We start from the raw sequence: 24,781 nt of genomic DNA on the forward strand, positions 1-24,781 counted from the left end.
AGCAGATGAGAGGGCTCCCCTCCTGCCTGCCAAAGACTGCACACTTGCTGCTGGGTTCAGGCCAGAGGGCATTTGCAAGGCCGTGTGGTGGTGAAGCCACACACGTGACAGTCCAGTGTTCCTCATGGTGACACTGTCCTTCTCATTACACTGAACATAGACTGCAGGCGTGATGCCCGCCCTCCCACTCTCTATGGTTTGAAGTTCTTTAGGAAAGGTGAAGCTCACATTGATATCATGAGCCTATTTGCAAGTCTCAACAGAGCTATTGTCTGGGGAGCTTAATTTGCTAGAGCTCTTTCTTCCTATCCTTAATTATGTATATACTTAATGACCGAGCCCCCTTCTGCCTGCTCAGCGCTTGTATGACACCACTTCTCTTAGTGCCACCTGATGACTCACGGCTCTCCCTTTTTACTCTCCTTGCTTCAAACTCTACACTTAAATATCAATACTCAGTTCAGCTTTGAGTATTAAGACATTTTTTTTCCTCTGCTTCCTTGAAGAGCCATGTGCAAGCCTTTTCACATTTATCTGGACCAAACAGTGGTGGTTTTACATGAGAACGAGAACTCTGTAAGTAAATCCATGTATTTATATGTCTAAGGTGCATTATAAAAAGGAGCAATAAATTTAGAGTTCTACATAAAAGGAATTAGATTTTCCAGTTTACCTCTGCAGTGGGATTAATAAAATGGGCAACAAATAGCTGACAGAATGATCCATTTGAAGTCTGGAAAGGCATCTGGGAAGCTGGCTGGAGGAGCCTTTCCATTTTTTTCAAACAAGGATTTCTGTTAATTTTTGATGCAGTCCTGCTCCTGAATGCCTGTTTGGAAGCGAGCTCCAGACTGCTACCTGCCCATTTCTGCATGGCTGAGCAAATTCACCGGTAAATCCCAGCCTCTCCTCATTTCCATCACTGTGCGTCTCCAAATTACAGAGAATCCATTCCTGAGCTGGACAGGTGCCAGAAGTTTCTCATCCCGCTGTCGGTGGCTGTCTTTTCCTCTCCCGTCTTCGAGGCTTTCTGATTCCTGGAGTGAGCTCGACTCAGAGGTTCCCAGCCTCTCCCTCGCCTGGCATTCCCCCACAGTCACATCCAGCTCGGTGATTCAGAGGACGACGTGTGGCAGCTTTTGATTCTCGTCTCCTGTTACCTGCAGGTGTTCCAGAAACTTCAAAATGCGTCTGGTAACGTATTTGCTTCTCTAAACATGCCACCTCAGTATGCATTTTATGCAGCTGATGATTATTTTTTAAAAATCAGTCTTTTGAATAGCGTGCCTGCAAATAAGAAAAAAAATGTCAAGGCGAGATTACAGGGCAGCGGGGGTGATTACTGGTCAGGTGCGTGTGGCATGCGTCCTTGATCATGTCGGCATGTGTGTAAATATGTATTATTTATGTACACATACATGTGCCCAGGCAGATTCATTAAAGAAATCTCATTGAAAGCAATACTTTTACTGTACACCAGGTTTTCTAATCTGATCTGTAAATGTCTTACATGTCAGCAGCAAGTACAGGAAAACCACATTATTTTAAATTCATGCAAATGCTATGTTTTAGATACCTATTTTAAAAAATCTTTCTTTCTTTAAAAAATGATGATGATTTGGAGGCGATGGGAGGGGGAGTGGTGGTGGCTGATTTTGTGAATTTGGAGAAAAGAGTTGCCTTCCTGCTGCCAGAGAATCTCTGCCCCATAACACCTGTCTTCTTAAAACTCAGTGATCACCCAGGGGAAGAGACGTGGCTCTGCTTCAGAGTCACCCCAAGGGACACAAGCTGTAATGTAGGTATTCTAGATGATTGAACATAGGTAGATGGGGCAGATCTGCTGAAGCCGAAGCCAGCTGTGTCGCCCGGCTTGTGGAAACCACATCCACACTGTGTCAGGATGCACATGTGTTTACTGAAGTCCCACAGAGCAGCTTGAGAGTGCAGGCTCATAAATCACAGGACTTACTTGCCAGTGTTGGGTGCTAGATTCTAGAATTAAGAAATTACTTAGCAATTAATAGCGCACTCAGCCTCCCTGGTCTTGGGGAGATTTACAATCCTTGAGACTTGCGCTTCTAGCTAGAGATGACTGATGGAAGATTCAGACTTAATTGCTATTTCAAATGCTTAATGTGCAAAGATGCTTGCACTGCTTTATTTAAAAGACTTCTTTGGAAGAATGTGCATGTGTGTTTCTAAGTGCCATGTGTGCCTGTTGTGACTGCAATGTGCTGTGTGCTCCGGAGAAGTGACTAGGCTCAAGTGCTGCTCACCTGTGTGACAGAAACTCGCCTTCTTGTCCTGAGATGCAGCAATGATCTTGCCTTGCATTGTGCTCTTGCCTTTTGAGATCAATGATTATTAATTGTTGCAAAGATGAGAAAACAATGTGGTGAGACAGAGTCCACAAAGTAGGTTGAATGAGAAGTTTTCTAAGAAATTAAATGAAATAGATTTTCACAAGTGATTTTTCTAAATGTATAGGGGTGTTGATATTTGAAAATGCAAGCATCGTAAATACTAATTTCTAAGTGGAGCAGATTAGATTAATATGAATGTTGTCTAGCACTCCTTTGCTATATTTAAAGTGAGGCAGTAAATAGGCTAATTATTTTATATTGGCTAATCATTACTTTTGCTTCATGGTATTGATTATAAAACAAACTATTGATTTTGATTTGCTTTGAATTGAGGAGGATTGCAAACTTCAGTGGGAGAGTTCACTGAGTTGTGGCAATAAAACTGAGTATTTTTAAAAGTCAGTGTGCAAACTCCTTTTCCTTTTTATTGTGCAAGAGCTCATGTTGTACCACGTCCAGAGCTGTGTGTTTGTAGAGGACTGTGTATTTTGAAAAACTGCATGACTCTTAATGCTGATTTTTCTCAAGCACATTCAATTCACAATCACTAAGAGGTTCACTGAAGGTGCGTGTCCAGCTGTAGGGTGGCTCCTGGAGAAGCTGCTGTGTTTGGAGCCCTGGAGAACCTGTGCAGCCATTCATATTACACATGTATCTTGCTCTGGGCATAACTGATTTCTGCTTTAGGTACTATTCATTTCCAATATCATAAGCACACCTCATAGTGTTTCTTATGCAATGTTGGAATCTTGCCTTTGAGTGTAAATGTCTTGATCATGGTTTCAAATTGAGTGGGTAGATGACTGAAGATTTAGTAACCCTTTTTTTGTACATGTTACAAGTGCATTAATGCATATAGATATGCATATGCATTAAGATACATAAAAGCATTCCTTGTGTTCAAGTACATTACAAAACACTTTGCCTTCCTTCTGAAGTTGGCTATTTTGTTTGAAGTTGGTTTAATAGGCATAAAAAGAGGTTTTATTTTTCTGAGCTTACCTAGTACTGTGGGGTGGCAGGAAATCATTCAGCACTATTTTATAAGAAATATTATATGCACTAAATAGTGAAAAGAAAGAATGTCACATTTACCATCTGTCTCTAATTATGATTTCCCACTGGTTTTTAGATGCAGTATAGACCAGGACTTTATTATATAAAATGGACTTACATCACTCTCATACCTAAAATAATTGTCAAACACTTTCCCACATATGTTTCCCTGTTAGGTGACTTAGGTTGTCTTAGCAAACATTCTAGTCTTTGTGGTTCACAGATAGATCGAGGATATAAAGATATAATTTGAGGGCTGACCACGCATCCAGAGCTGAAAACAGTCATTTAAATGGGCATTTACTATGCCTTACATTTTGGACCTGTCTCAGCCTTGGGACAAAAGGGAGCACTGTCCCTGCTATTTCACCATTAATGATGGCTTGCAGAGGCTCAGTTGCCTTCGGCTTGGTTTGAAACTTACATTATTTCCTTTTCTGTTCTGCCTTGTTTCAAAGTGACACCATCTCTGGGGTTTACAGTTGTGTGAGGAGGGCAGGCTGGTCAGGAACACTGCTGGAGAAGATGGACCTAACCCCGTCATGAAGGAGATCTCTAGCAGGACTGATGGTGGGGAGAGGTATGGGCTCGGTGGTGGGTAGAAAAGTCAGATGGGAAGAAACAAACCCAGCAGGAGACAGGAGGGATGACTTGCATGGGGAAGAGGTGCCACAAGGGGACCAGGTCGAGTTTTAAAGGCCCCCCGATTAATCTTCATCAGCCTTATTAAATACTGTGGAAAATTCTTTGAGCAAGTGAGCATTACTTCTATTTTATAACTGAAATGACTTCTGAAACAGCACTTCTGTGCCATTATTTTAGTGAATATTTCTAGAGCATTTTCTGTGGGCAGCTCTGGGAGGGCCCTGTTCTGAGTACCTCATGGCAATCCCCTGGTCCTCACTTACTTACATTCTCACTTGCATAGTGCTGAGGAAGAAGCTGAGTGGCTGGGAACCAGGGGCCTGCCTATTGTGGTGCTGCCAGGAGCTGGGGCCACCTGTGCCCTGGAACCTGGGCCTCACTGAGCCGCCAGTCACTGTATCGCTAGCCCCAGGTCCAGACCCAGGTGGCTGCTAACTGGGCTGTTATCTTGGTTCTCTGGGAAAAGACACTAAGACAGAATTAGTAAAGTTTCTAGGAGACTAAGGATGAAAGGTGGGAATTAAACCCAGACAGGGAAAGCCCTGGACTGCAAGGTGGGTCTGGAAGCCCTGGACTGCAAGGTCCCGTCAAATCCTGCGATGACTTTGCAGGGACACTGCCTGTTACAGCAGCAGAAGTGCCAGGGCTCTGCCTACTGGGCACTGCCTGGGTTCCCAGGAGGCGGAGGCGCTGCTCCACCAGTGAGCGCATCCTGCAAGGCCTGCAGTGGGGCTGTCAGCTTAGTGCTCCTCCTCCAGCAGGATGGCTGGTTCTTTTTTGAGGGGAGGCCTGTGCCATGCACCTTCTTGGCTGTCAAGGTAGCATCTCTACTCCTGCTCTCTGGGGATGCAGGTTGAGGCAGGCTTAGCTCCTGTGGTGCAGAGCTGTGCTTGCTCTTGGGGTCATATGGAAGCAGACTGGGCACCCTCCAGCCAGGTGCCCTGCTGCATCCCCCAGCTCCCAGAACCACCCATCTCTTCTCTCTCAGGTGGACTCAACAGCTTCTTGGTGGGTCCTCCTCTCTCTAGCTCCTCCCTGCCACCTGATCTGTGTTAAATGCAGTCCTGGGTTATGATTCCAATACTTAACCTCTTCTTTGGTTTCCTAGAGCCTGGAGAAGGGTTCCAAGCTCTGTTCTGCAGTACCTGGGGGCCGTGCAATACCTGATTGTATGGCCAGTCTGAGCCCCAGGTGGTGGCACAGTCAGGGCAGCAGTTAGGGGTATCAGAAGTGTTTACCTTTGTATTTAGAAAAGGCCATTTTAAATCCTGGGATTGAAGGATTGAGAGGAATCTGTGGAGTGGAGAAGATTTGCTAGGAGGAGGAAGCAGAATTGGGTGATTTGGGTGTGATTAGAGGGAAGGAGTGGTTTGGCTGAAATTTGGAGAATAGACAGAAAATTAATGGAATGTATTCCCAGAAAAGTAAATTGCAGCTCATAAAAGAACTACAGCCATGGGGTTTAACTTTTCCCAAAGGATCTGAGCAGAGAGGGACATGATTGAAAGGTCAGTCTGAAGGTGAAGGTGGCCACAGAGTTGAGGCCACAGCGAATGAAGGAACGGAGGCAGTTCGAAGGGTAGAGACCACTTGGGGCCATTTTGTGATGACAGGTGAGAAGAGAGGCATCTTGGGCTGCTATGTGAAGGATAGGAAGGGTAGGAAGAATAGGAAGTAGGGGTGAGTAGGACTTTAAGTTGGATTGCGGGAAGGGTGAGGGGATAGTGCTCAAAAGGACTTGGAGGTTTGAGTTGGGCAATAGTGCCTGGCATGTGGGAACAGGAATGGACAGAGGCTCTGATTGAGAGATGGTGACAAGGGAGCAAGAGGTGGCCACAGATGACCCAAAGAGTGCCATGTGAATCTCCCACTGTCTCCTCACTTCCAGCCCTGCTTCAGGGTCTCACTAAGTTGCTGAGGCTGGCTTCAAACTTGTGATCCTCCTGCCTCAACCTCTTGAGCCACTAGGATTACAGGTGTGCGCCACCATGCCCAGATTGTCTGGTTTTAAGTTTACCATTATTTACAGATTTTGTCCTTAAGCTTTTCAACCAAAGATGAAGGCATAGAAAACAAAACTAATGTTCACAAACACCAACAATTCAGACAAAATTTAGGCACAAAATTTCCTAAATTCAGCTGCAAAAGCAACTTTCTTGGATCCATGTAATTTCCAGCAGACAGTTTGAGTGAATTACTATTATTATACTGTATTTTCCAAGGCGTTGTCATGGCTCATGCAGACCCTATCCTGATCAGCTGAGGCTGAGGGGTCTGGCCATCTAATTGGAGACCTGTCTCTGAGGCAACACTGTCATCCTGAACTACAAACACTCTCCTGGAGGGAGTGTGAGGCACCGTCTGCTGCCCCCTAAGCAGGGACAATGCTAACAGATTTAACAGGAACAGAAACAAAGACTGAAGCCTTTTCCAATGAAGCTTTGTACCATGTAGGATTGTAATGTGTAATTGAAACCCAGTTTTTAATAAAAGGGAATTACAGCAAAGCCCTGATGCTAAATAAGCTTTAGCCATAGCAAAGAGTAGTACGTTTTATAAAGATCTGCAATGCAATGTGCGGAGCTTACAGCTAATATTTAATTGCCCTTAAAACTGAACAGCATAATGGTCAAATTTGCATATTCTCCCAGGCTGTCATATTTTACTGTATAGTGCAGAGAAACACTTAAAGGAACATTTCACTGGCATCCATGGTGTACGAAGAGAACTCTCAGCACCAGAGACAGTAGCTCAGTCATAGGGCATTTGCCTAGCATGCACAAGACCCAGGTTCCAGCCCCAGAACTGCAGAAAGACAAAACAAAAGTGAAAACCTCCAATGTTTAAGAGCTGAATCAAATCAACACCCCCAAGCCCACTGACCCACGGTGCACACTGCCTTGTGCCTCAGGCTGACAGTGGGAAGGCGTGGTCTGGTGGTGAGTTGTTTTGGGGTGGTTTTTGGTGGTCATGGCAGATGTGATACATAGTAACCTGGGCTGCCAGGCTCAGAAGCACAGGGTCTGCACACACTCTGCCCTCCAGAGTATGCAGAGGCACAGGCTGGGAGTGAGAATTCTCAGCTCCAGATCCAGAGAGGGATGCTATGTTTCCCCTGATTCATCAAAACCAAAGGAAGGAGGCACTGTGATAGTTGGCCTTTCATCACTATGGCAGAATACCCAACCAGAGCCAAGCGGAGGGCAGGGAAAGGCTGGTTCTGACTCATGGCTTCAGAGGTTCAGTCCATGGTTGGCCGACGCCATTGCTCTGAGCCCTGGGTGAGGCAGAACATCAAGGCAGAAGGGCATGGTGTAGGAAAACAGCTCAGTGAGCAAGCAGAGAGAGCACTCCTCACCAGAGGAAAAATACACCCCAAAGGAAGGTAGTGACCCACCTCCTCCAGCCACACCCCACCTGCCTACAGTCACCACCTAGTTAGTCCTATCAGGGGATTAATGCACTGACCAGGTTAAGGCTCACAACCCAACCATTTCACCTCTAACCCTTCTTGCATTGTCTCATACGAGAGTTTTTGCTGGACACCTCATATCTAAACCATAACAGCAACGTCACAGAGCTCATAATCTAAACATTTCACCTCTGAACATTCCCGAATTGCCACAGGAGCTTTCCAGAGACACCTCATATCCAAACCAAAGCACCCTGGAGCATGAAAAGGAAGGATCTGTTTATGTGGATTATAGTGATCAGTGCTTCGTCCTTGGACTTCAGGCAGAGGTACTCAGAACATGCTTGGTCTTCATGGTAGTAGGGTGAGGCGGGAGCCACTGGGCACTCCCATGATGGTCTAGTAAGGTGGGCACTACAGGGCACTCCTGTTACCATCTAGGGGTTCTGGGTTCATCGTCTCTGCAAAAAGGAAGAGGAGGACACAGGGATTGAAAGAACAAACAAGGCTTGTCGTCGGAGCAAATGCCCATTTATTGAGGAACAGCTCTGCGTATTTATGGAGCCAGGGGTGGTTTGACAGTTGGCATGGGTGCTTTTTGATTGGAGGGTAAGGATCAAGTGAGCCAGCAGGGCTAGTCTGATTGGTGGGTAGGATCAGGTGAGCCAGCAGGGCTCTGATTGGTGGGTAAGGATCATGTGAGCCAGCAGGGCTCACCATTGGATGGCTCTTCTTGGGGGATGGGGAAGTTAGTCTTTGGAACTGGGTTGACTCCCAGCAGCGATGGCAAGCAAGCAGCGGGTTTATTGCAAAAGTGATAGTAACAGACTTCTCAGGAGTCTGAGTCTGGTCCGCAGTTTGGGTCTGTTCTTTTCTCGGTCTCTGGAACTTGCTCCTTTCCTCACCTCTCCCTGGCCACGCCCTCCTCACTGATGTTCACTGGTGCCCCCACGCTGTGTCCACTCATCTGTTTTAGTTTTTCTATTGGATCCCCTGCTTAGGAGCACAAGTTCGGAAGCGTCTGTCTCATGGGGTCCCCTGATTGGGTTCCCCACTTATATCCACGAGCATTTTTGTCAACCAGGAAGTCGCCCTCATCAGAAGACCCCCTCCATGCTCCTTCGTTCTGGTCCTGCCTGCCCTTCTCCCCGTCCTCTTGCCTGCTCCCTTCTTCATCCCTCACTCCTGTGATGGTCCAGTGAGGCAGTGCTCCTGGTGGTCCCATCTTTCAGGTGAGGAAGCTGTGGCTAGAGAGGTAGTAGGGTTTTTCATGGCCATACAGGCTGATCCAGGAGTGCACCTCACCTTAGAGCCAGGCAGGACTGTGGGCAGAGAGGCTCAGCTGGCGGCTCCCTGAAGGCTCTTCTCTGAAGCAGCAGGTTTATTGCCAAAGTGACAGTAACAGACTTTGCTGCTGCTGCCGAGTGGAGACTCAGCCCTGAACCTCTTTTTAGAGACTTGCTCACTGAGATAAAGATGGCTTGCTGCCAAGTTCTAGGGGTGCGAGTCTCTGCAGAGGGCAGCCCCCTGCTTGTCCTCATAGCCTGTTACTCTTTTTTTTTTTATTTTTTCTTTTGGTACTGGTGATTTAACTCAGGGGCACTTAACCACTGAGCCACATCCCCAGCCTTTTTATATTTTTATTTAGAGACAGGGTCTTGCTGAGTTTCTTAGGGCCTCGCTAAGTTGCTGAGGCTGGCTTTGAACTCGCAATCCTCCTGCCTCAGCCTCCTAAGCTGCTGGGATTACAGGTGTGCACCTGACTGTGTTACTCTTTTTAAATGGGCTTTGCTGGCATTTGAACTGGGAGAACTTGATCCTGCCTTCCACTTTGTCCACACTGGACGACTTGAGCTCATGCAGATGGGAGAAGGCAAACTGGCACTGTGTGCTTCACAGTGACATGCCTGTGACTAAGTGTCATGAACATTCCAGCTGAGCAGCACGCTGAGGAAGGATGGGTATGGTGTTACACAGCCTCTTGGGGAGCTGCCAGCCAGCAGGGAGGACTCCTGCTTAGCCCCTCAGGTGCCCCATTCTACAGTCCTTCTTGTCTGTGAAATGGGCACAGTGACACAGCACCTACAGAGGAGCATAATATGGTGTGAATGCAAGCTTTGAACCAGGCATGCCTGTGTGCCAATCCTCCCTCTGCCCATCTTGGCGTGGAGTGGTTATTTAAGCCTGTGATAAGCTCATCATTAGGAGCACAGAGACAGAAGGCACAAGTAGGCAGGGGCTCCTGACTCTGGACCCAAACTTACTAGGTTCAAATCTGAGCTTTATCCCTTTTAGTGGGTGACCTTGGGAGGTTGACTTACATTTTCTGTGCCTTGGTTTTCTCACATGTACAGTGGGGTTTAAAAACACCTTCCCTATAGGGATGCTGGAAGAAAGCCGGTAGATGTCTGAAGCGCCTTCACAACAGAGCCTTGTACACAGGAAGACTCCATGGCTGCAAACCCTCTCTCGTGGAATTTAGTTCTCTTCAATTTTGCTGCTTCTTGCATTGAAGGGTATAAGGATTCAATTCACAGGACACCTCCACACAGGCTTTTGCAACGTCTTGTTTTCCGAGGCCTATTTATCTTATCCAGTGTTCACTGAATCACTGGTATTCACACCTCACAGTGGTAGCTTCTTGTGTGGTGTACACCAGCTGCTGGCCAAGGTGGGGCTCTCACATGCCAAGGAGGAGGGGAGATTAACACAGCCACCTCTAGATGGCAGTTTGCAGTATCTAGCAACATTTTATTTATTATTAATTAATTAATTCTAATTTGTTAAGTATGATAGCAGAAAGCATTTCAATTCATATTACACATATAAAGCACAATTTTTTATGTCTCTGGTTGTACACAAAGTAGAGTCACACCATTCGTGTCTTCATACATGTACTTGGGGTAATGATGTCCATCTCATTCCACTGTCTTTCCTACCATCTGCCTCTCTCTCCCACTCCCTCCCCTTTGCCCTATCTAAAATTCCTCCATTCCTCCCATGCTCCCTCCCCCATCCCCATTATGGATCAACATCCTCATATCAGAGAAAACATTCAGCATTAGGTTTTCGGGGATTGGCTAACTTCACTTAGCATAAGATTCTCCAACTCCGTTCATTTATCTGCAAATGCCATGATTTTATTCTCTCTTAATGCTGAGTAATATTCCATTGTGTATATATGCCACAGTTTTTTTAACCCATTCATCTACTGAAGGACATCTAGTTTGGTTCCACAATTTAGCTATTGTGAATTGTGCTGCTATTAACATTGATGTGGCTCTGTCCCTGTAGTATGCTGATTTTTAAGTCCTTTGGGTATAAACATAGGAGTGGGATAACTGGGTCAAATGGTGGTTCCATTCCAAGTTTTCCAAGGAATCTCCATACTGCTTTCCATATTAGTTGCACCAATTTGCAGTCCCACCAGCAGTGTATGAGTGTTTCTTTCTCCCTACATCCTTGTCAACACTTATCATTGTTTGTATTCTTAATAGCTGCCATTCTGACTGGAGTGAGATGAAATCTTAGAGTAGTTTTGATCTGCATTTCTTAAATGCTACAGATGTTGAGCATTTTTTTTCATATATTTGTTGATTAATTGTATCTTCTCTTGAGGAGTGTATGTTCAGTTCCTTGGCCCATTTATTAATTGGGTTATTTGTTTTTTTAGTGTTAATATATTTGAATTCTTTATTTATTCTGGAGATTAGTGCTCTATCTGATGGATGTGTGGTAAAAATTTGCTCCCATTCTGTAGGCTCTCTATTCACCTCACTGATTATTATTATTATTATTTTGCTGAGAGGAAGCTTTTTAGTTTGAATCCATCCCATTTATTGATTCTTGATTTTATTTCTTATGCTATAGGAGTCTTATTAAGGAAGTCAGGGCCTAATCTGACATGATGAAGATTTGGGCCTACTTTTTCTATTAGGCGCAGGGTCTCTGGTTTAATTCTTAGGTCCTTGATCCACTTTGAGTTGAGTTTTGTGCATGGTAAGAGATAGGAGCTTAATTTCATTTTGTTGCATATGGATTTCCAGTTTTCCCAGCACAATTTGTTGAAAAGGCTATCCTTTCTCCAATATGTTTTTGGTGCCTTTGTCTAATATGAGATAACTGTATTTGTGTGGGTTTGTCTCTCTGTCCTCTATTCTGTACCATTAGTCTACAAGTCTATTTTGGTGCCAATACCATGCTGTTTTTGTTACTATTGCTCTGTAGTATAGTTTAAGGTCTGGTATAGTGATGCCATCTGCTTCACTCTTATTGCTAAGGATTGCTTCTTCTATTTCTATGAAGAATGTCATTGGGATTTTGATTAGAATTGCATTAAATCTGTATAGTGCTTCTGGTAGTATGGTCATTTTGACAATATTAATTTTGCCTATCCAAGAACAAGGGAGATCTTTCCATCTTCCTAAGATCTTCTTTAATTTCTTTGTTTAGCATTCTGTAATTTTCATTGTAGAAGACTTTCATCTCTTTCATTAAGTTGATTCCCAAGTATTTTTTTTTGAGGCTATTGTAAATGGCATAGTTTTCCTAGTTTCTCTTTCAGAGGATTTTTCACTTATGTACAGAAATGCCTTTGATGTATGGGTGTTGCTTTTATATCCTACTACTTTGCTGAATTCATTTATTAATTGTAGAAGTTTTCTAGTGGAATTTTTTTGGGTCTTCTATGTATAGAATCATATTGTCAGCAAATAGTGATAACTTGAGTTCTTTTCCTAACCATACCTCTTTATTTTCTTTTGACTGTCTAATTGCTCTGGATAGAGTTTCAAGAACTATGTGAAATAGAAGTGGTGAAAGAGGGTATATCTGTCTTGTTCCAGTTTTTAGAGGGAAAGCTTTCAATATTTCTCCATTTAGAATGATGTTGGCCTGGGGCTTAGCATAGATAGCTTTTATAATGTTGAGATATGTTCCTGTTGTCCCTAGTTTTTCTAGTGTTTTGAATATGAAGGGGTGCTGTATTTTGTCGAATGTTTTTTCTGCATCTGTTGAGATGATCATATGACTCTTATCTTTTAGTCTATTGTTATGATGAATTACCTTTATTGATTTACGTATATTGAACCAAACTTGCATCCCTGGGATGAACCCACTTGATCATGGAGCACTATCTTTTTGATATGTCTTTGTATTTGATTTACCAGAATTTTTGCATCTATGTTCACTAGAGATATTGGTCTGAAGTTTTCTTTCTTTGATTTCTCTTTGTCTGGTTTTGGAATCAGGGTGATATTGGCTTCATAGAATGTGTTTTGAAGTGTTCCCTCTTTTTCTATTTCATGAAATAATTTGAGGAGTATTGGTATTAGTTCTTCTTTGAAGGTCTTGTAGAACTCAGCTGTGTATCCCTCTGGTCCTGGGTTTTTCTTGGTTGGTAGGCTTCTGATGGCGTCTTCCATATCCTTGCTTGAAATTAATCTATTTAACTTGTGTATATCATCCTGATTTGGTTTGGGCAAATCATATGACTCAGAAATTTGTTGTTGTCTTTGATATTTTCTATTTTGTTGGAGTACAGATTGTTAAAATCATTTCTAATTGTCTTCTGTTTTTCTGTAGTGTCTGTTGTGATGTTTCTTTTTTCATCATGAATGTTAGTGATTTGAGTTTTCTCTCTCCTTCTCTTTATTATTTTTTTCAAAGAACCAACTTTTTGTTTTGTCAATTTTTCAATTGTTTATTTTGTTTCAATTTCATTGATTTCAGCTCTGATTTAATTATTTCTTATCTTCTACGGCTTTTGGTGTTGATTTATTCTTCTTTTTCTAGGGCTTTGAGATGTAATTTTTTTATTCATTTTACTTTAATATAATTACCAGTTCTGAAGTGTGTTCAACTTTGCAAGATCACATGTGCTCACATATGTCAATTAGCTGTTGAAATATTTCTTTTTTAAAATTTTAAAAATTTATATGACAGCAAATGCATTATGATTCTTATTCCACATATAGAGCACAATTTTTCATATCTCTGGTTGTATACACAGTATATTCATACCAATTCATGTCTTCATACCTGTACTTTGAATAACAATGATCCTCACATTCCACCATCATTAATAACCCCATGCCCCCTCCCTTCCCTCCAACCCCTCTGCCCTATCTAGAGTTCATCTATTCCTCTCATGCTCCTTCTCCCTATCCCACTATGAATCAGATTCCTTATATCAAAGAAAAATTCAGAATTTGGTTTTTGGGGATTGACTATTATTACTTAGCATTATCTTCTCTAACTTTATTCATTTACCTGCAAATGCCATGATTTTATTTTCTTTTATTAAAAAATGTGGCATATGTACACAATGGAATATTACTCAGCAATAAAATAGATGTAATGTTAAGTCATTTATTTGTTGACCATTTAATTCTTTTAAAGAATGAACTCCATGCAATGAACTTTTCTCTTATTACTGCCTTCATAGTGTCCCAGAGATTTCCATATGTTTTATCAGTGTTCTCATTTACCTCCAGGAATTTTTAAATCTCCTCTTTGATATTTCTTGCAACCTATTGTTCATTCAGTAGCATATTATTTAGTCTCCAGGTGTTAGAGTAGCTTCTATTTTTCATTTTATCATTGACTTCTAATTCCATTCCATTAAGATATAATAGAATGCAAGGTAGAATCTCAACTTTTTTTGTATTTGCTGAGAGTTGCTTTGTGGCATAAAATATGCTCTATTTTAGAGAAGGATCCATGTGCTGCTGAGAAGAAAGTGAATTCACTCATTGATGGATGAAATAGTCTTTATATGTCTATTAAGTCTAAGTCATTGTAATACTGAGTTCTATAGTATTTTTAATTAATTTGTTTTAATTAGTTATACATGACAGTAGAATGCATTTATGAAATTTGATATATCATACATAGATGAGATATAATTTCTCATTTTTCTGAGTGTATATGTTGCAGAATCATATTGGTCATGTGGTCACATTTTTACATACAGTATTAATGTCTGTTTCATTCTACTATCTTTCCTATCCTCACATCCCCTCCTCTCCCCTCCCATCACTTCCCTCTACCTAATCAAAGGTAACACTATTCTTCTCTAGTGCCTCCTGCCTTTTTGTGAATTAGCATCTGCATATTAGAGAAAGCATTTGGCCTTTGGTTTTGTGGGATTGGTTTATTTCACTTAGCATGATATTCTCCAACTCCATCCATAACTGAAAAATGCCATAATTTTACTCTTCTTTGAAGCTGAGTAATATTCCATTGAGTATACATACCACTATATATATAAATCCATTCATCTATTGAGGAACACCTAGGTTCATTCCATAGTTTAGCTACTGTGAATTAGGCTATAAACATTGATGTGGCTGTATAACTGTAATATACTGATTTTAAGTCCTTTGAGTATGAACTGAGGAGTGGGATAGCTGGGTCAAATGATGGTTTCATTCCCAGTTTTCTGAGGAATCTTTATACTGCTTTCCATATGGTTGTACCAATTTGCAGTCCCGCCAGAAATGTATGAGTGTAACTTTTCCCCCCATATCCTTGCCAATATTTATTGTTTCCCATACTCTTGGTCATTGCCATTCTGACAGGAGTGAGATGAAATCTTAGTTTTGATTTGCATTTCTCTAATTGCTAGAGATGTCGAATACTTTTTCATATATTTGTTGATCAATTGTATCTCTTCTTCTGTGAAGTGTCTGTTCAATTCCTTAGCCCATTTATTGATTGGCTTATTTGGGTTTTTTTTTTTGGGGGGGGGTTAAGTTTTTTGAGTTCCTTATATACCCTAGAGATTAATGCTTTATTGGAGATTCATGTGGTAAAGATTTTCTCCCAATCTGTAGGTGCTGTCCTTACAGTATTGTTTCCTTTGCTGAGAAGTTTTTAAATTTGAATCCATCCCATTTATTGATTCTTGATTTTACTTCTTGCACTTTAGGAGTCTTGTTAAGGAATTCAGATCCTAGGCCCATTTGGTGAATATTTGGCCTATTTTTTCTTTTATTAGTCACAGGGTCTCTGTTCTAGTGCCTAAGTCTTTGATCCACTTTGAGTTGATTTTTGTGTAGGGTGAGAGATAAAGGTTTATCTTCATTTTGCTACATACAGATTTCAGTCTTGCCAGCACCATTTGTTGAATAGGCTATCTTTTCTCCAGTGAATTTTTTGGCACCTTTGTCTAGTATAAGATAACTGTATTTATGTGGGTTTGTCTCTGTGTTTTCTATGCTGTGCCATTGGTCTACAAGTCTATGTAGATGTCAATACCATGCCATTTTTGTTACTATAACTCTATAGTATAGTTTAAGATCTGGTATTGTGATGCCTCCTGCTTCACTTTTCTTGCTAAGGATTGATTTAGGTGTTCTGGATCTCTTATTTTTCCAATAATTTTTCTAGAACTAATAAAATAATTCAGTAAAGTAGCAGGATATAAAATCAACACCCATAAATTAAATGCATTCTTATTCAATGAGTCCACTAAAAGAGAAATTAGGAAAACTACCCTATTCACAATAGCCTCAAAAAAAAAATACCCAGGAGTCAATCTAACAATGGGTGAAAGACCTCTATAATGAAAACTACAGAACATTAAAGAAAGAAATTGAAGAAAACCTCAGAATATGGAAAGATCTCCCATGCTCCTGGATAGGCAGAATTAATATTGTCAAAATGATAATACCACCAAAAGCATTATACATGTTTAATATAATTCCTGTTAAAATCCCAATGACATTCTTCATAAAAATGTAGTTTCTTTGTTTAGCTTTTGTTTGAAGATCTATCCAATGGTGAAAGAGTATTCATGAAAAGTTCTTGGTTTCACAAATGTTAGGGATATGATGGTAGGAGAAGGGAGAGAGAGAAGAGTGTTAAAATCACTCAGAATTATTGTATTGTGATCGATTTGACTCTTGAACTTGAGAACAGTTTGATGAATGTAGGTGCTCCATTGTTTGTGGCATATATATTTATTATTGTTATGCCTTGTTGATGTATGGTTCCCTTAGGCAGTATGAAATGTCCTTCTTTATCTCTTTTGATTAACTTTGGCTTGAAGTCTACTTTATTTGATATAAGGATGGAAACCCCTGCTTGTTTCCATAGTCCATGTGAATAATATGTTTTTTCCCAATATTTCACCTTCAGTCTGTGAATGTCTTTTCCTATGAAATGAATCTCTTGAAGGCAATATATTGTTGGGTCTTTATCTTAAATCCAATCTGCCAGTCTATGTCTTTTGATTGGTGAGCTTAGGCCATTGACATTCAGGGTTATTATTGAGACATGATTTGTATTCCCAGTCATATTTGTTTATTTTTGCTATTTAACTTGACTTTCTCCTTTGATTAGCATTTCCTTTAGTGTAATACTCTCTTTGCTGGTTTTCATTGTTGTTTTTTGTTTTCTCCTCATGAAATATTTTGCCGGGGATGTTCTGTAGAGCAGACTTTCTATTTGTAAATTCTTTTAACTTTTGTTTATCATGGAAGGTTTTTATTTCATCATCAAACCTAAAGCTTAATTTTGCTGGATATAAGATTCTTGGTTGGTATCCATTTTCTTTCAGAGCTTGGTATATGTTGTTCCAGGATCTTCTAGCTTTCGGGGTCTGGGTTGAAAACTCTGCAGATATCCTAATTGGTTTCTGCCTATATGTAATCTGATTCCTTTCTCTTATGGTTTTTAATATTGTCTCCTTATTATGTATGCTGTGCCTTTTCATTATAATGTGCCTTGGTGTGGATCTGTTGTGGGTTTGTACCTTTGGTGTCCTGTGAGCCTCTTGTATTTGATTTTCCAATTTATTCTTCATGTTTGGAAAACTTTCTGATATTATTTCATTGAATAGATTGTTCATTCCTTTGGTTGTAACCCTATGCCTTCCTCTATCCCAATAATTCTTAAATTTGCTCTTTTGATGTTATCCATTCTTGAATGCTCTGCTCACGGTTTCTTACCATCTTCACTATATGGTCAACATTCTTTTCAAGATTATATATTTAATCTTCATTGTCTGAGGTCCTGTCTTCAAGTGATCTAATCTGTTGGTGACACTTTCTATTGAGCTTTTATTTTGGTTTATTGTTTCTTTCATTTCAAGGATTACTTTTTTTTGTTGTTTTGTTTTCAGAACTTCTATATCCCTATTGAAGTAATCTTTTGCTTCCTGAATTTGTTTATGTACCTCTTATCAAAATGATCTTGTGCTGCCTATTTTTGCTCTCTTATATCATTCATTAATTCACAGAACATTTTAATTACATACATCCTTCTCTGTCATTTCTTCTGTTGTACTGGCCATGGATTCTAATAATGTAATATCTTGATTTGTTGGGGGTACTTTCTTCTTTTGTTTTTTCATGTTGTTTGTGTATCTTCCCTTCTAGCCCTGCAAATCTGAGGCTTTATAGTTTTTACCCTATAGTCTTATAGTGTCCCTGCAGGTTTCTAATACCTCTCCTTTAAGGAGGAGAACAATGTGAACAAACAATATACAATCTTAAACCAAATAGCTGCTGTGAAGACCTTTACAGTTTTGTCACAATGTAGAGAAATGGTGAGTTAATTATTATCAACAATATAAAGAGTAGGTTTGCAAAAGTGACTACAGTTTCCGATGGTGGACAAAAAATCAGGGGTGAGGTATAGGATGAGATATTGAGGAGATAGGAGGTGCAGATAGAGAGTTATTAGATTTTAAAAGGGTGAAAGAGGAATCTAAAAACATTGGTTAGTAGCAGGAGAAGAGGGAGAAAGTGATTTTGGGGAGACAAGTAAGTGGGAAGACAGTAGATACAGAAAACAAACTAACATGTATATTAAGAAAAGTAAAAACGGGAGATAAAATAATATACAACACCACTGTAATGTACTATTCAGACATCCCAGTCCTTAATAGTCCAATTCATGAAAAGTTCTTGGTTTCACAAATGTTAGGGATATGATGGTAGGAGAAGGGAGACAGAGAAGAAGAAAAATCTCGAAGGAAAATACAAGGATTGTTTTTGTTCAGTATCAGTATCTTTCCAGCTTACCTTTTCATCCAGTATGTGGGGTCTTCTGTTGTTTGCTGGTATCTCCGCCCTCAGGATGCTGGAGGTTATTAGGGTGTGAGGGTTGCTCCAAGGATCCCCTTTGGGGCCCCCTAATGTAATGTGGGTGCCTGGTCTTATGTCCTTACATTGTCTGTAGACCTCGCAATTCCTGGTCTATAATTTAGTCTCTAAACTGTATCTCACTCATCCCTCCCTCTCTACTTCCCAATCAGGAACCTTTCTCTCCGTCGGTCTTGTGGGATACATTCTGGGGGCTATGCACCTGTTGCAGAGAGCTGTTTTATATTGGGCAGTTCAGGCGCAGTTTTGTGACCTGGTTTTGCAAGCTGTGGACCTGCTGTATAGCCACAGGCACCGTGCTGGGTTAGTGGCTGCCAGGGAGAGGGGAGTTGGGGACTTTTGGTGCCTTGATATTGCTTCTAAGCCCCAGCAGTGTTCCAAGATGGAAGTTGCCCCAACTCAAGGTGGTGGTGATGAAGGAGTCCCAAGATAGGAGGTAGCTGCTTTCAGCGAAGGGGTGTCAGGGGTCGGGTGAAGCTGGGCGGTGGCATTGGGTGGTGTGTTCAGAGATGCTGCTCTGTGGCATGCAGTATTGTGGCTGGTGGCCGTCTCCAGATCCTGTGCAGTGTCCCCAGGTGCAGTCTACTATGTGTAGGGGACTGCAGCAGTAGTTGCAGTGCCCCAAGATGGAGATGACCGGGGGAGCCCCATGTTGGTAGATGGGGGTCCACCTGGGAGTGGTGGCCAGAGTTCCTGCACATGGGCAGTGGCTGGCTGTCCTGCATGGGAGCAGTGGCTGGGATTCCTGTGTGAGTGGGAGGCCAGGAGTCCTGCTTGGGTGCTAATGCCTGTGGTCCTACTGGGTTACCCAGAGGACCTGTGTGGATGAGTGGCTGGGATTCCTGTGCTGACCCCGAGACCTGGAGTCCTCAGCACAGTGGCCGTATTTCCTGCACAGGAGCAGATCTCGGGGGTCCTCTAATCACTCGTAGAGAAACAATATTCCCACTACTTGTTGCTCTGTGTCCTAGAGAGTCACAGAATGCAGCCTCTCTCTAGTCTGCCATCTTGGATCCCTCTCTATCAACATTTTAAATGCACATTTCTATTTTATAAAAAAAATGTTTTTGGACGTTGATAGGCTTTTATTTTATTCATTTATTTATATGCAGTGTTGAGAATCAAACCCTTTAACCTATCATTTTACTTCTAAGAATTTTATAACAGGTGTGCTCCCAGAACTCAAGCAGACATGTGGTAAAGTTGCTGCAGCCTTTTTTTGTGATATTAAAAATCTGCAAACAGCTAAATATCCACCCACAGACAAATTCTTAAATAACTTTGGCATATCCATGCAAGGGTATATGGCAGAGGGGAGTGTAAAGCTGCTGGAACTGTGCACATGACTACAAAGAATGGTGCAAATGTACTTACAGGAGAAAAAAAAGCATTTTCAAAGTAGTCTTTATGAGCAATATTGCTTGTGCTAAACAGGTGTGTATTTACATTCATCTGCTTGTACCATCCTAGGAAAATTTCAAAATATCTGTGAGAAGCCTTTGGCCGTGTTTGCCATTGGGAAGGGGAGACACGTGCCTGGTGAGCATTCTGCCCATTGCTTCTTGGAACCATTTGAATGTTTACTCAGGGGCCTGTGTTGCTTTCACAACTCCAAAGAGCCAATTTTAAAAAATGGGCAAGAAAATCCCTTTCTTCCCTCAACCCCAAGATGTTGGATTTTTCAAGATTCATCTTTGTGCCACTGTGATCCTGAGCCTTGGTGTGGCTGGAATAGTCCAGCCAACAGCCCCCTTCAGTTACAGAAAGTGTGTTGACTTGACCCAACCTCCAGCTTACTCCCAAAGAGGAGTAAGAGGCCAAAATGACTAAGGAGATGTTCTAACGTCATGACACAGGAGAGAAGTCCTGTGGCCAACATTCCTGGTGTGGGAACGTTGTGTACTTGGAGAGAAGCATTGAGTCAAAGGTGTAGATGGGAGCAGGCAGCACTGGGTCCATAGCTTTTCCTTAGGGCTCATCCTTCCTAAGCCTGGGGTGGGGTCACACATGGGACTTCTTTGGAGGGAATGTTTCTGGCTCTTTCTAAAACCCCTCACTCAGTCTGATGTGGCAAATTAGATCATACTGCAAATTTTTAAAAAATACTTATTTTTTAGTTGTAGTTGGACCACAATACCTTTATTTTATTTATTTATATGTGGTGCTGAGGATTGAACCCAGGGCCTTGTATGGGCTAGGTGAGGGCTCTACCGCTGAGCCATAGCCCCAGTCCTGCATTTGGGTTTTGAGGGCAGAAAGACTTGCTCGCAGGGACAGTCAGGTTCCCTGCCTTTCTTTGTTCCTCTGAGAGTGCTTACTCCTAGATTGTCCTGGCTGATGCTCACAGCTGAGCTGTGAGGACAAGGTTGTAAACTCCTTTTCTATATGCTGGGCCCTGGGGCTGGCAAAGATTGGGCGGCAGGTGGGGCTGTGTGGAGCTGAGAGCACGGGGCCCTTGGCCTGTCTTGCTGACCTGCCCTCTGAGCCAAGGACACAGCTGTGTGTGCGGTCCCTCCTGTGGGGTGAAATTGTTTTGGAATCCACCTGGACTCTGGTCTAGGGATCCCAACAATGGCCAACGGACTTTCCCCTCAGAGTGAACTTAAATGGTTACCATGTCCCTCATCAAATCCAGGTGGAACTAGTTTCCCATTTGGCTCCGCCTCTTACTGCCTAGGTAATCTTGGGAGCATTTCCCCCTCCCCTATAAAATAGCTTCCATCTTCAATCTTGTCTTCCAGGGCTGTTACGAATTGACATGAAATAATGCATGAAGAATGCTTGGTGGAGTGTGTGGTACACAGCAGGGGGTCAATTAAAGCCAGCAACGGTGACAGTGAGATGTCTAATCATGTAATAAGCTACAGTCAGGTCAGCAGAGCAGACGGTCCTGACAGGGCCAGGCTTCCCACCTGCAGGGACAGGCAGGATCTGCATCATAGAGGGAGCACCAGTTAGCCTCTTTCTTGTGGAGGGGACTCCCCTGAAGCCACAGAGCACCAGGGCAGGCAGAAGTCATTGAAAACTCCTAAGCCTGGTGCTGGGCCTGGTTGTCCCTGCTGAAGGTGTCTCCAGCTTCCCAGAACTTTTCCAGTTTATAGTCAACAGTAAGAAGAGCTGGATAGGAAGGGCCAGATCACCCAGGGCTGCATCACCAGGGCCTCCTTCCCCAAGAGCACATCCCTCTCCACACAATTTGCCTCTCTCTCCTAAATCTCTACCTCTTAAATCAGATGGTGGGGAGACTCTGAGAAGCCAGAGCTCAGAATCCATATGATGAACAATGAAGGGTCCATCTGCTATTTAGCTTCAAAGTACCTTCTCTTCTTTCAAGTTTTCAAAAATTATTTTTCTGTACCACACAGTTAAGTCCTACTATAGAAGATACCCAGAATCAGAACAGAAGAAAATTTAAATCCTTAGAAAGAAGCAGCATTCATGGTTTCGTTTTGGTCTCTAGTTATGGCAACTTTTATAGATAAACATAGTTATTTTAATAAAAACTGTAAGCAGTATTCTTTCAGTTCATGACTTCTCAAACCTAACAATGTACACCATGTTCATCTTTCCATGTCAATCAATACTTTCCTATAACTTCATTTTTGGGGGTTGTATAGTAGTACTTTGTGGAATAGATAGTCCAAAACTTAACTAAATCTTCTAATCTTGAATGGTTATTATTGCAAAAAAAAAGTCATTGTCCCAATCTTTAGTTTTTTTCTCTAAAATAAATTCCAGAAGTGGAGGATCTAGGTTGAAGTGTAAAAGCACTTTTAGGGCTTTTGATGTAAATTGTCTTCCAGTTAAATTTTTCCCTTGTTATTAATGCAAGTGGGCCTTTTTTTTTATTGTAGGTTGTTCAAAACATTACAAATTTCTTGACGTATCATATTCCACACTTTGATTCAAGTGGGTTATGAACTCCCACCTTCACCCCATACACAGATTGCAGAATCACATCAGTTACACATCCATTGATTTACAAATTGCCATACTAGTGTCTGTTGTGCTCCGCTGCCTTTCCCATCCTCCACCCTCCCCCCTCCCCACCTCTCCCCTCCCCTCCCCTCCTCTCTCTCTACCTCCTCCACTGTATAACCCTGAGGGTCTCCTTCCATTACCATGCAATTTCCCTTCTCTCTCCCTTTCCCTCCCACCTCTCATCCCTGTTAAATGTTAATCTTCTTCTCCTGCTCTTCGTCCCTACTCTGTTCTTAGTTACTCTCCTTATATCAAAGAAGACATTTGGCATTTGTTTTTTAGGGATTGGCTAGCTTCACTTAGCATAATCTGCTCTAATGCCATCCATTTCCCTGTAAATTCTATGATTTTGTCATTTTTTAATGCAGAGTAATACTCCATTGTGTATAAATGCCACATTTTTTTTATCCATTCGTCTATTGAAGGGCATCTAGGTTGGTTCCACAGTCTTGCTATTGTGAACTGTGCTGCTATGAACATTGATGTAGCAGTGTCCCTGTAGCATGCTCTTTTTAGGTCTTTAGGGAATAGACCAAGAAGGGGAATAGCTGGGTCAAATGGTGGCTCCATTCCCAGCTTTCCAAGAAATCTCCATACTGCTTTCCAAATTGGCTGCACCAATCTGCAGTCCCACCAGCAATGTACAAGTGTACCCTTTTCCCCACATCCTCGCCAGCACTTGTTGTTGTTTGACTTCATAATGGCTGCCAATCTAACTGGAGTGAGATGGTATCTTAGGGTGGTTTTGATTTGCATTTCTCTGACAGCTAGAGATGGTGAGCATTTTTTCATGTACTTGTTGATTGACTGTATGTCCTCCTCTGAGAAGTGTCTGTTCAGGTCCTTGGCCCATTTGTTGATTGGGTTGTTTGTTCTCTTATTGTCTAATTTTTTGAGTTCTTTGTATACTCTGGATATTAGGGCTCTATCTGAAGTGTGAGGAGTAAAGATTTGTTCCCAGGGTGTAGGCTCCCTATTTACCTCTCTTATTGTTTCTTTTGCTGAGAAAAAACTTTTTAGTTTGAGTAAGTCCCATTTGTTGATTCTAGTTATTAACTTTTGTGCTATGGGTGTCCTATTGAGGAATTTGGAGCCCGACCCCACCGACTGTAGATCGTAGCCAACTTTTTCTTCTATCAGACGGCGTGTCTCTGATTTGATATCAAGCTCCTTGATCCATTTTGAATTCACTTTTGTGCATGGCGAGAGAAAGGGATTCAGTTTCATTTTGTTGCATATGGATTTCCAGTTTTCCCAGCACCATTTGTTGAAGATGCTATCCTTCCTCCATTGCATGCTTTTAGCCCCTTTATCAAATATAAGATAGTTGTAGTTTTGTGGATTGGTTTCTGTGTCCTCTATTCTGTACCATTGGTCCACCCGCCTGTTTTGGTACCAGTACCATGCTGTTTTTGTTACTATTGCTCTGTAGTATAGTTTGAAGTCTGGTATCGCTATACCGCCTGATTCACACTTCCTGCTTAGCATTGTTTTTGCTATTCTGGGTCTTTTATTTTTCCATATGAATTTCATGATTGCTTTCTCTATTTCTACAAGAAATGCCCTTGGGATTTTGATTGGCATTGCATTAAACCTATAGAGAACTTTTGGTAATATCGCCATTTTGATGATGTTAGTTCTGCCTATCCATGAACAGGGTATATTTTTCCATCTTCTAAGATCTTCTTCTATTTCTCTCTTTAGGGTTCTGTAGTTTTCATTGTATAAGTCTTTCACCTCTTTTGTTAGGTTGATTCCCAAGTACTTTATTTTTTTTGAAGATATTTTGAATGGAGTGGTTGTCCTCATTTCCATTTCAGAGGATTTGTCGCTGATATACAGGAATGCCTTTGATTTATGCGTGTTGATTTTATATCCTGCCACTTTGCTGAATTCATTTATTAGCTCTAATAGTTTCTTTGTAGAGCCTTTTGGGTCTGCTAGGTATAGAATCATATCATCTGCAAATAGTGATAATTTAAGTTCTTCTTTTCCTATTTTTATGCCTTTAATTTCTTTCGTCTGTCTAATTGCTCTGGCCAGTGTTTTGAGAACTATGTTGAAGAGAAGTGGAGAGAGAGGGCATCCCTGTCTTGTTCCAGATTTTAGAGGGAATGCCTTCAGTTTTTCTCCATTCAGAATGATGCTAGCCTGAGGCTTAGCATAGATTGCTTTTACAATATTGAGGTATGTTCCTGTTATCCCTAGTT

General features: G+C 41.7%; 1 protein-coding gene across 1 annotated transcript in view; it reads left to right on the plus strand.

Moving 5' to 3' along the window:
* The first annotated feature begins 909 nt into the window (after positions 1 to 909).
* Schip1 (schwannomin interacting protein 1) overlaps positions 910 to 24,781 on the plus strand; it is a 562,997-nt gene continuing 539,125 nt past the window's right edge. Inside the window, exon 1 of the mRNA XM_058574880.1 lies at positions 910 to 1,194. Within this exon, the coding sequence (XP_058430863.1) occupies positions 1,186 to 1,194 (9 nt within the window). The 5' untranslated portion in view covers positions 910 to 1,185. The remainder of the gene's footprint in view (positions 1,195 to 24,781) is intronic.

Source organism: Marmota monax, unplaced genomic scaffold (assembly GCF_021218885.2).
Source record: "Marmota monax isolate L192 unplaced genomic scaffold, Marmota_monax_Labrador192_F-V1.1 WCK01_AAM20220418_F8-fsc00022, whole genome shotgun sequence".
Lineage (NCBI taxonomy): Eukaryota > Metazoa > Chordata > Mammalia > Rodentia > Sciuridae > Marmota > Marmota monax.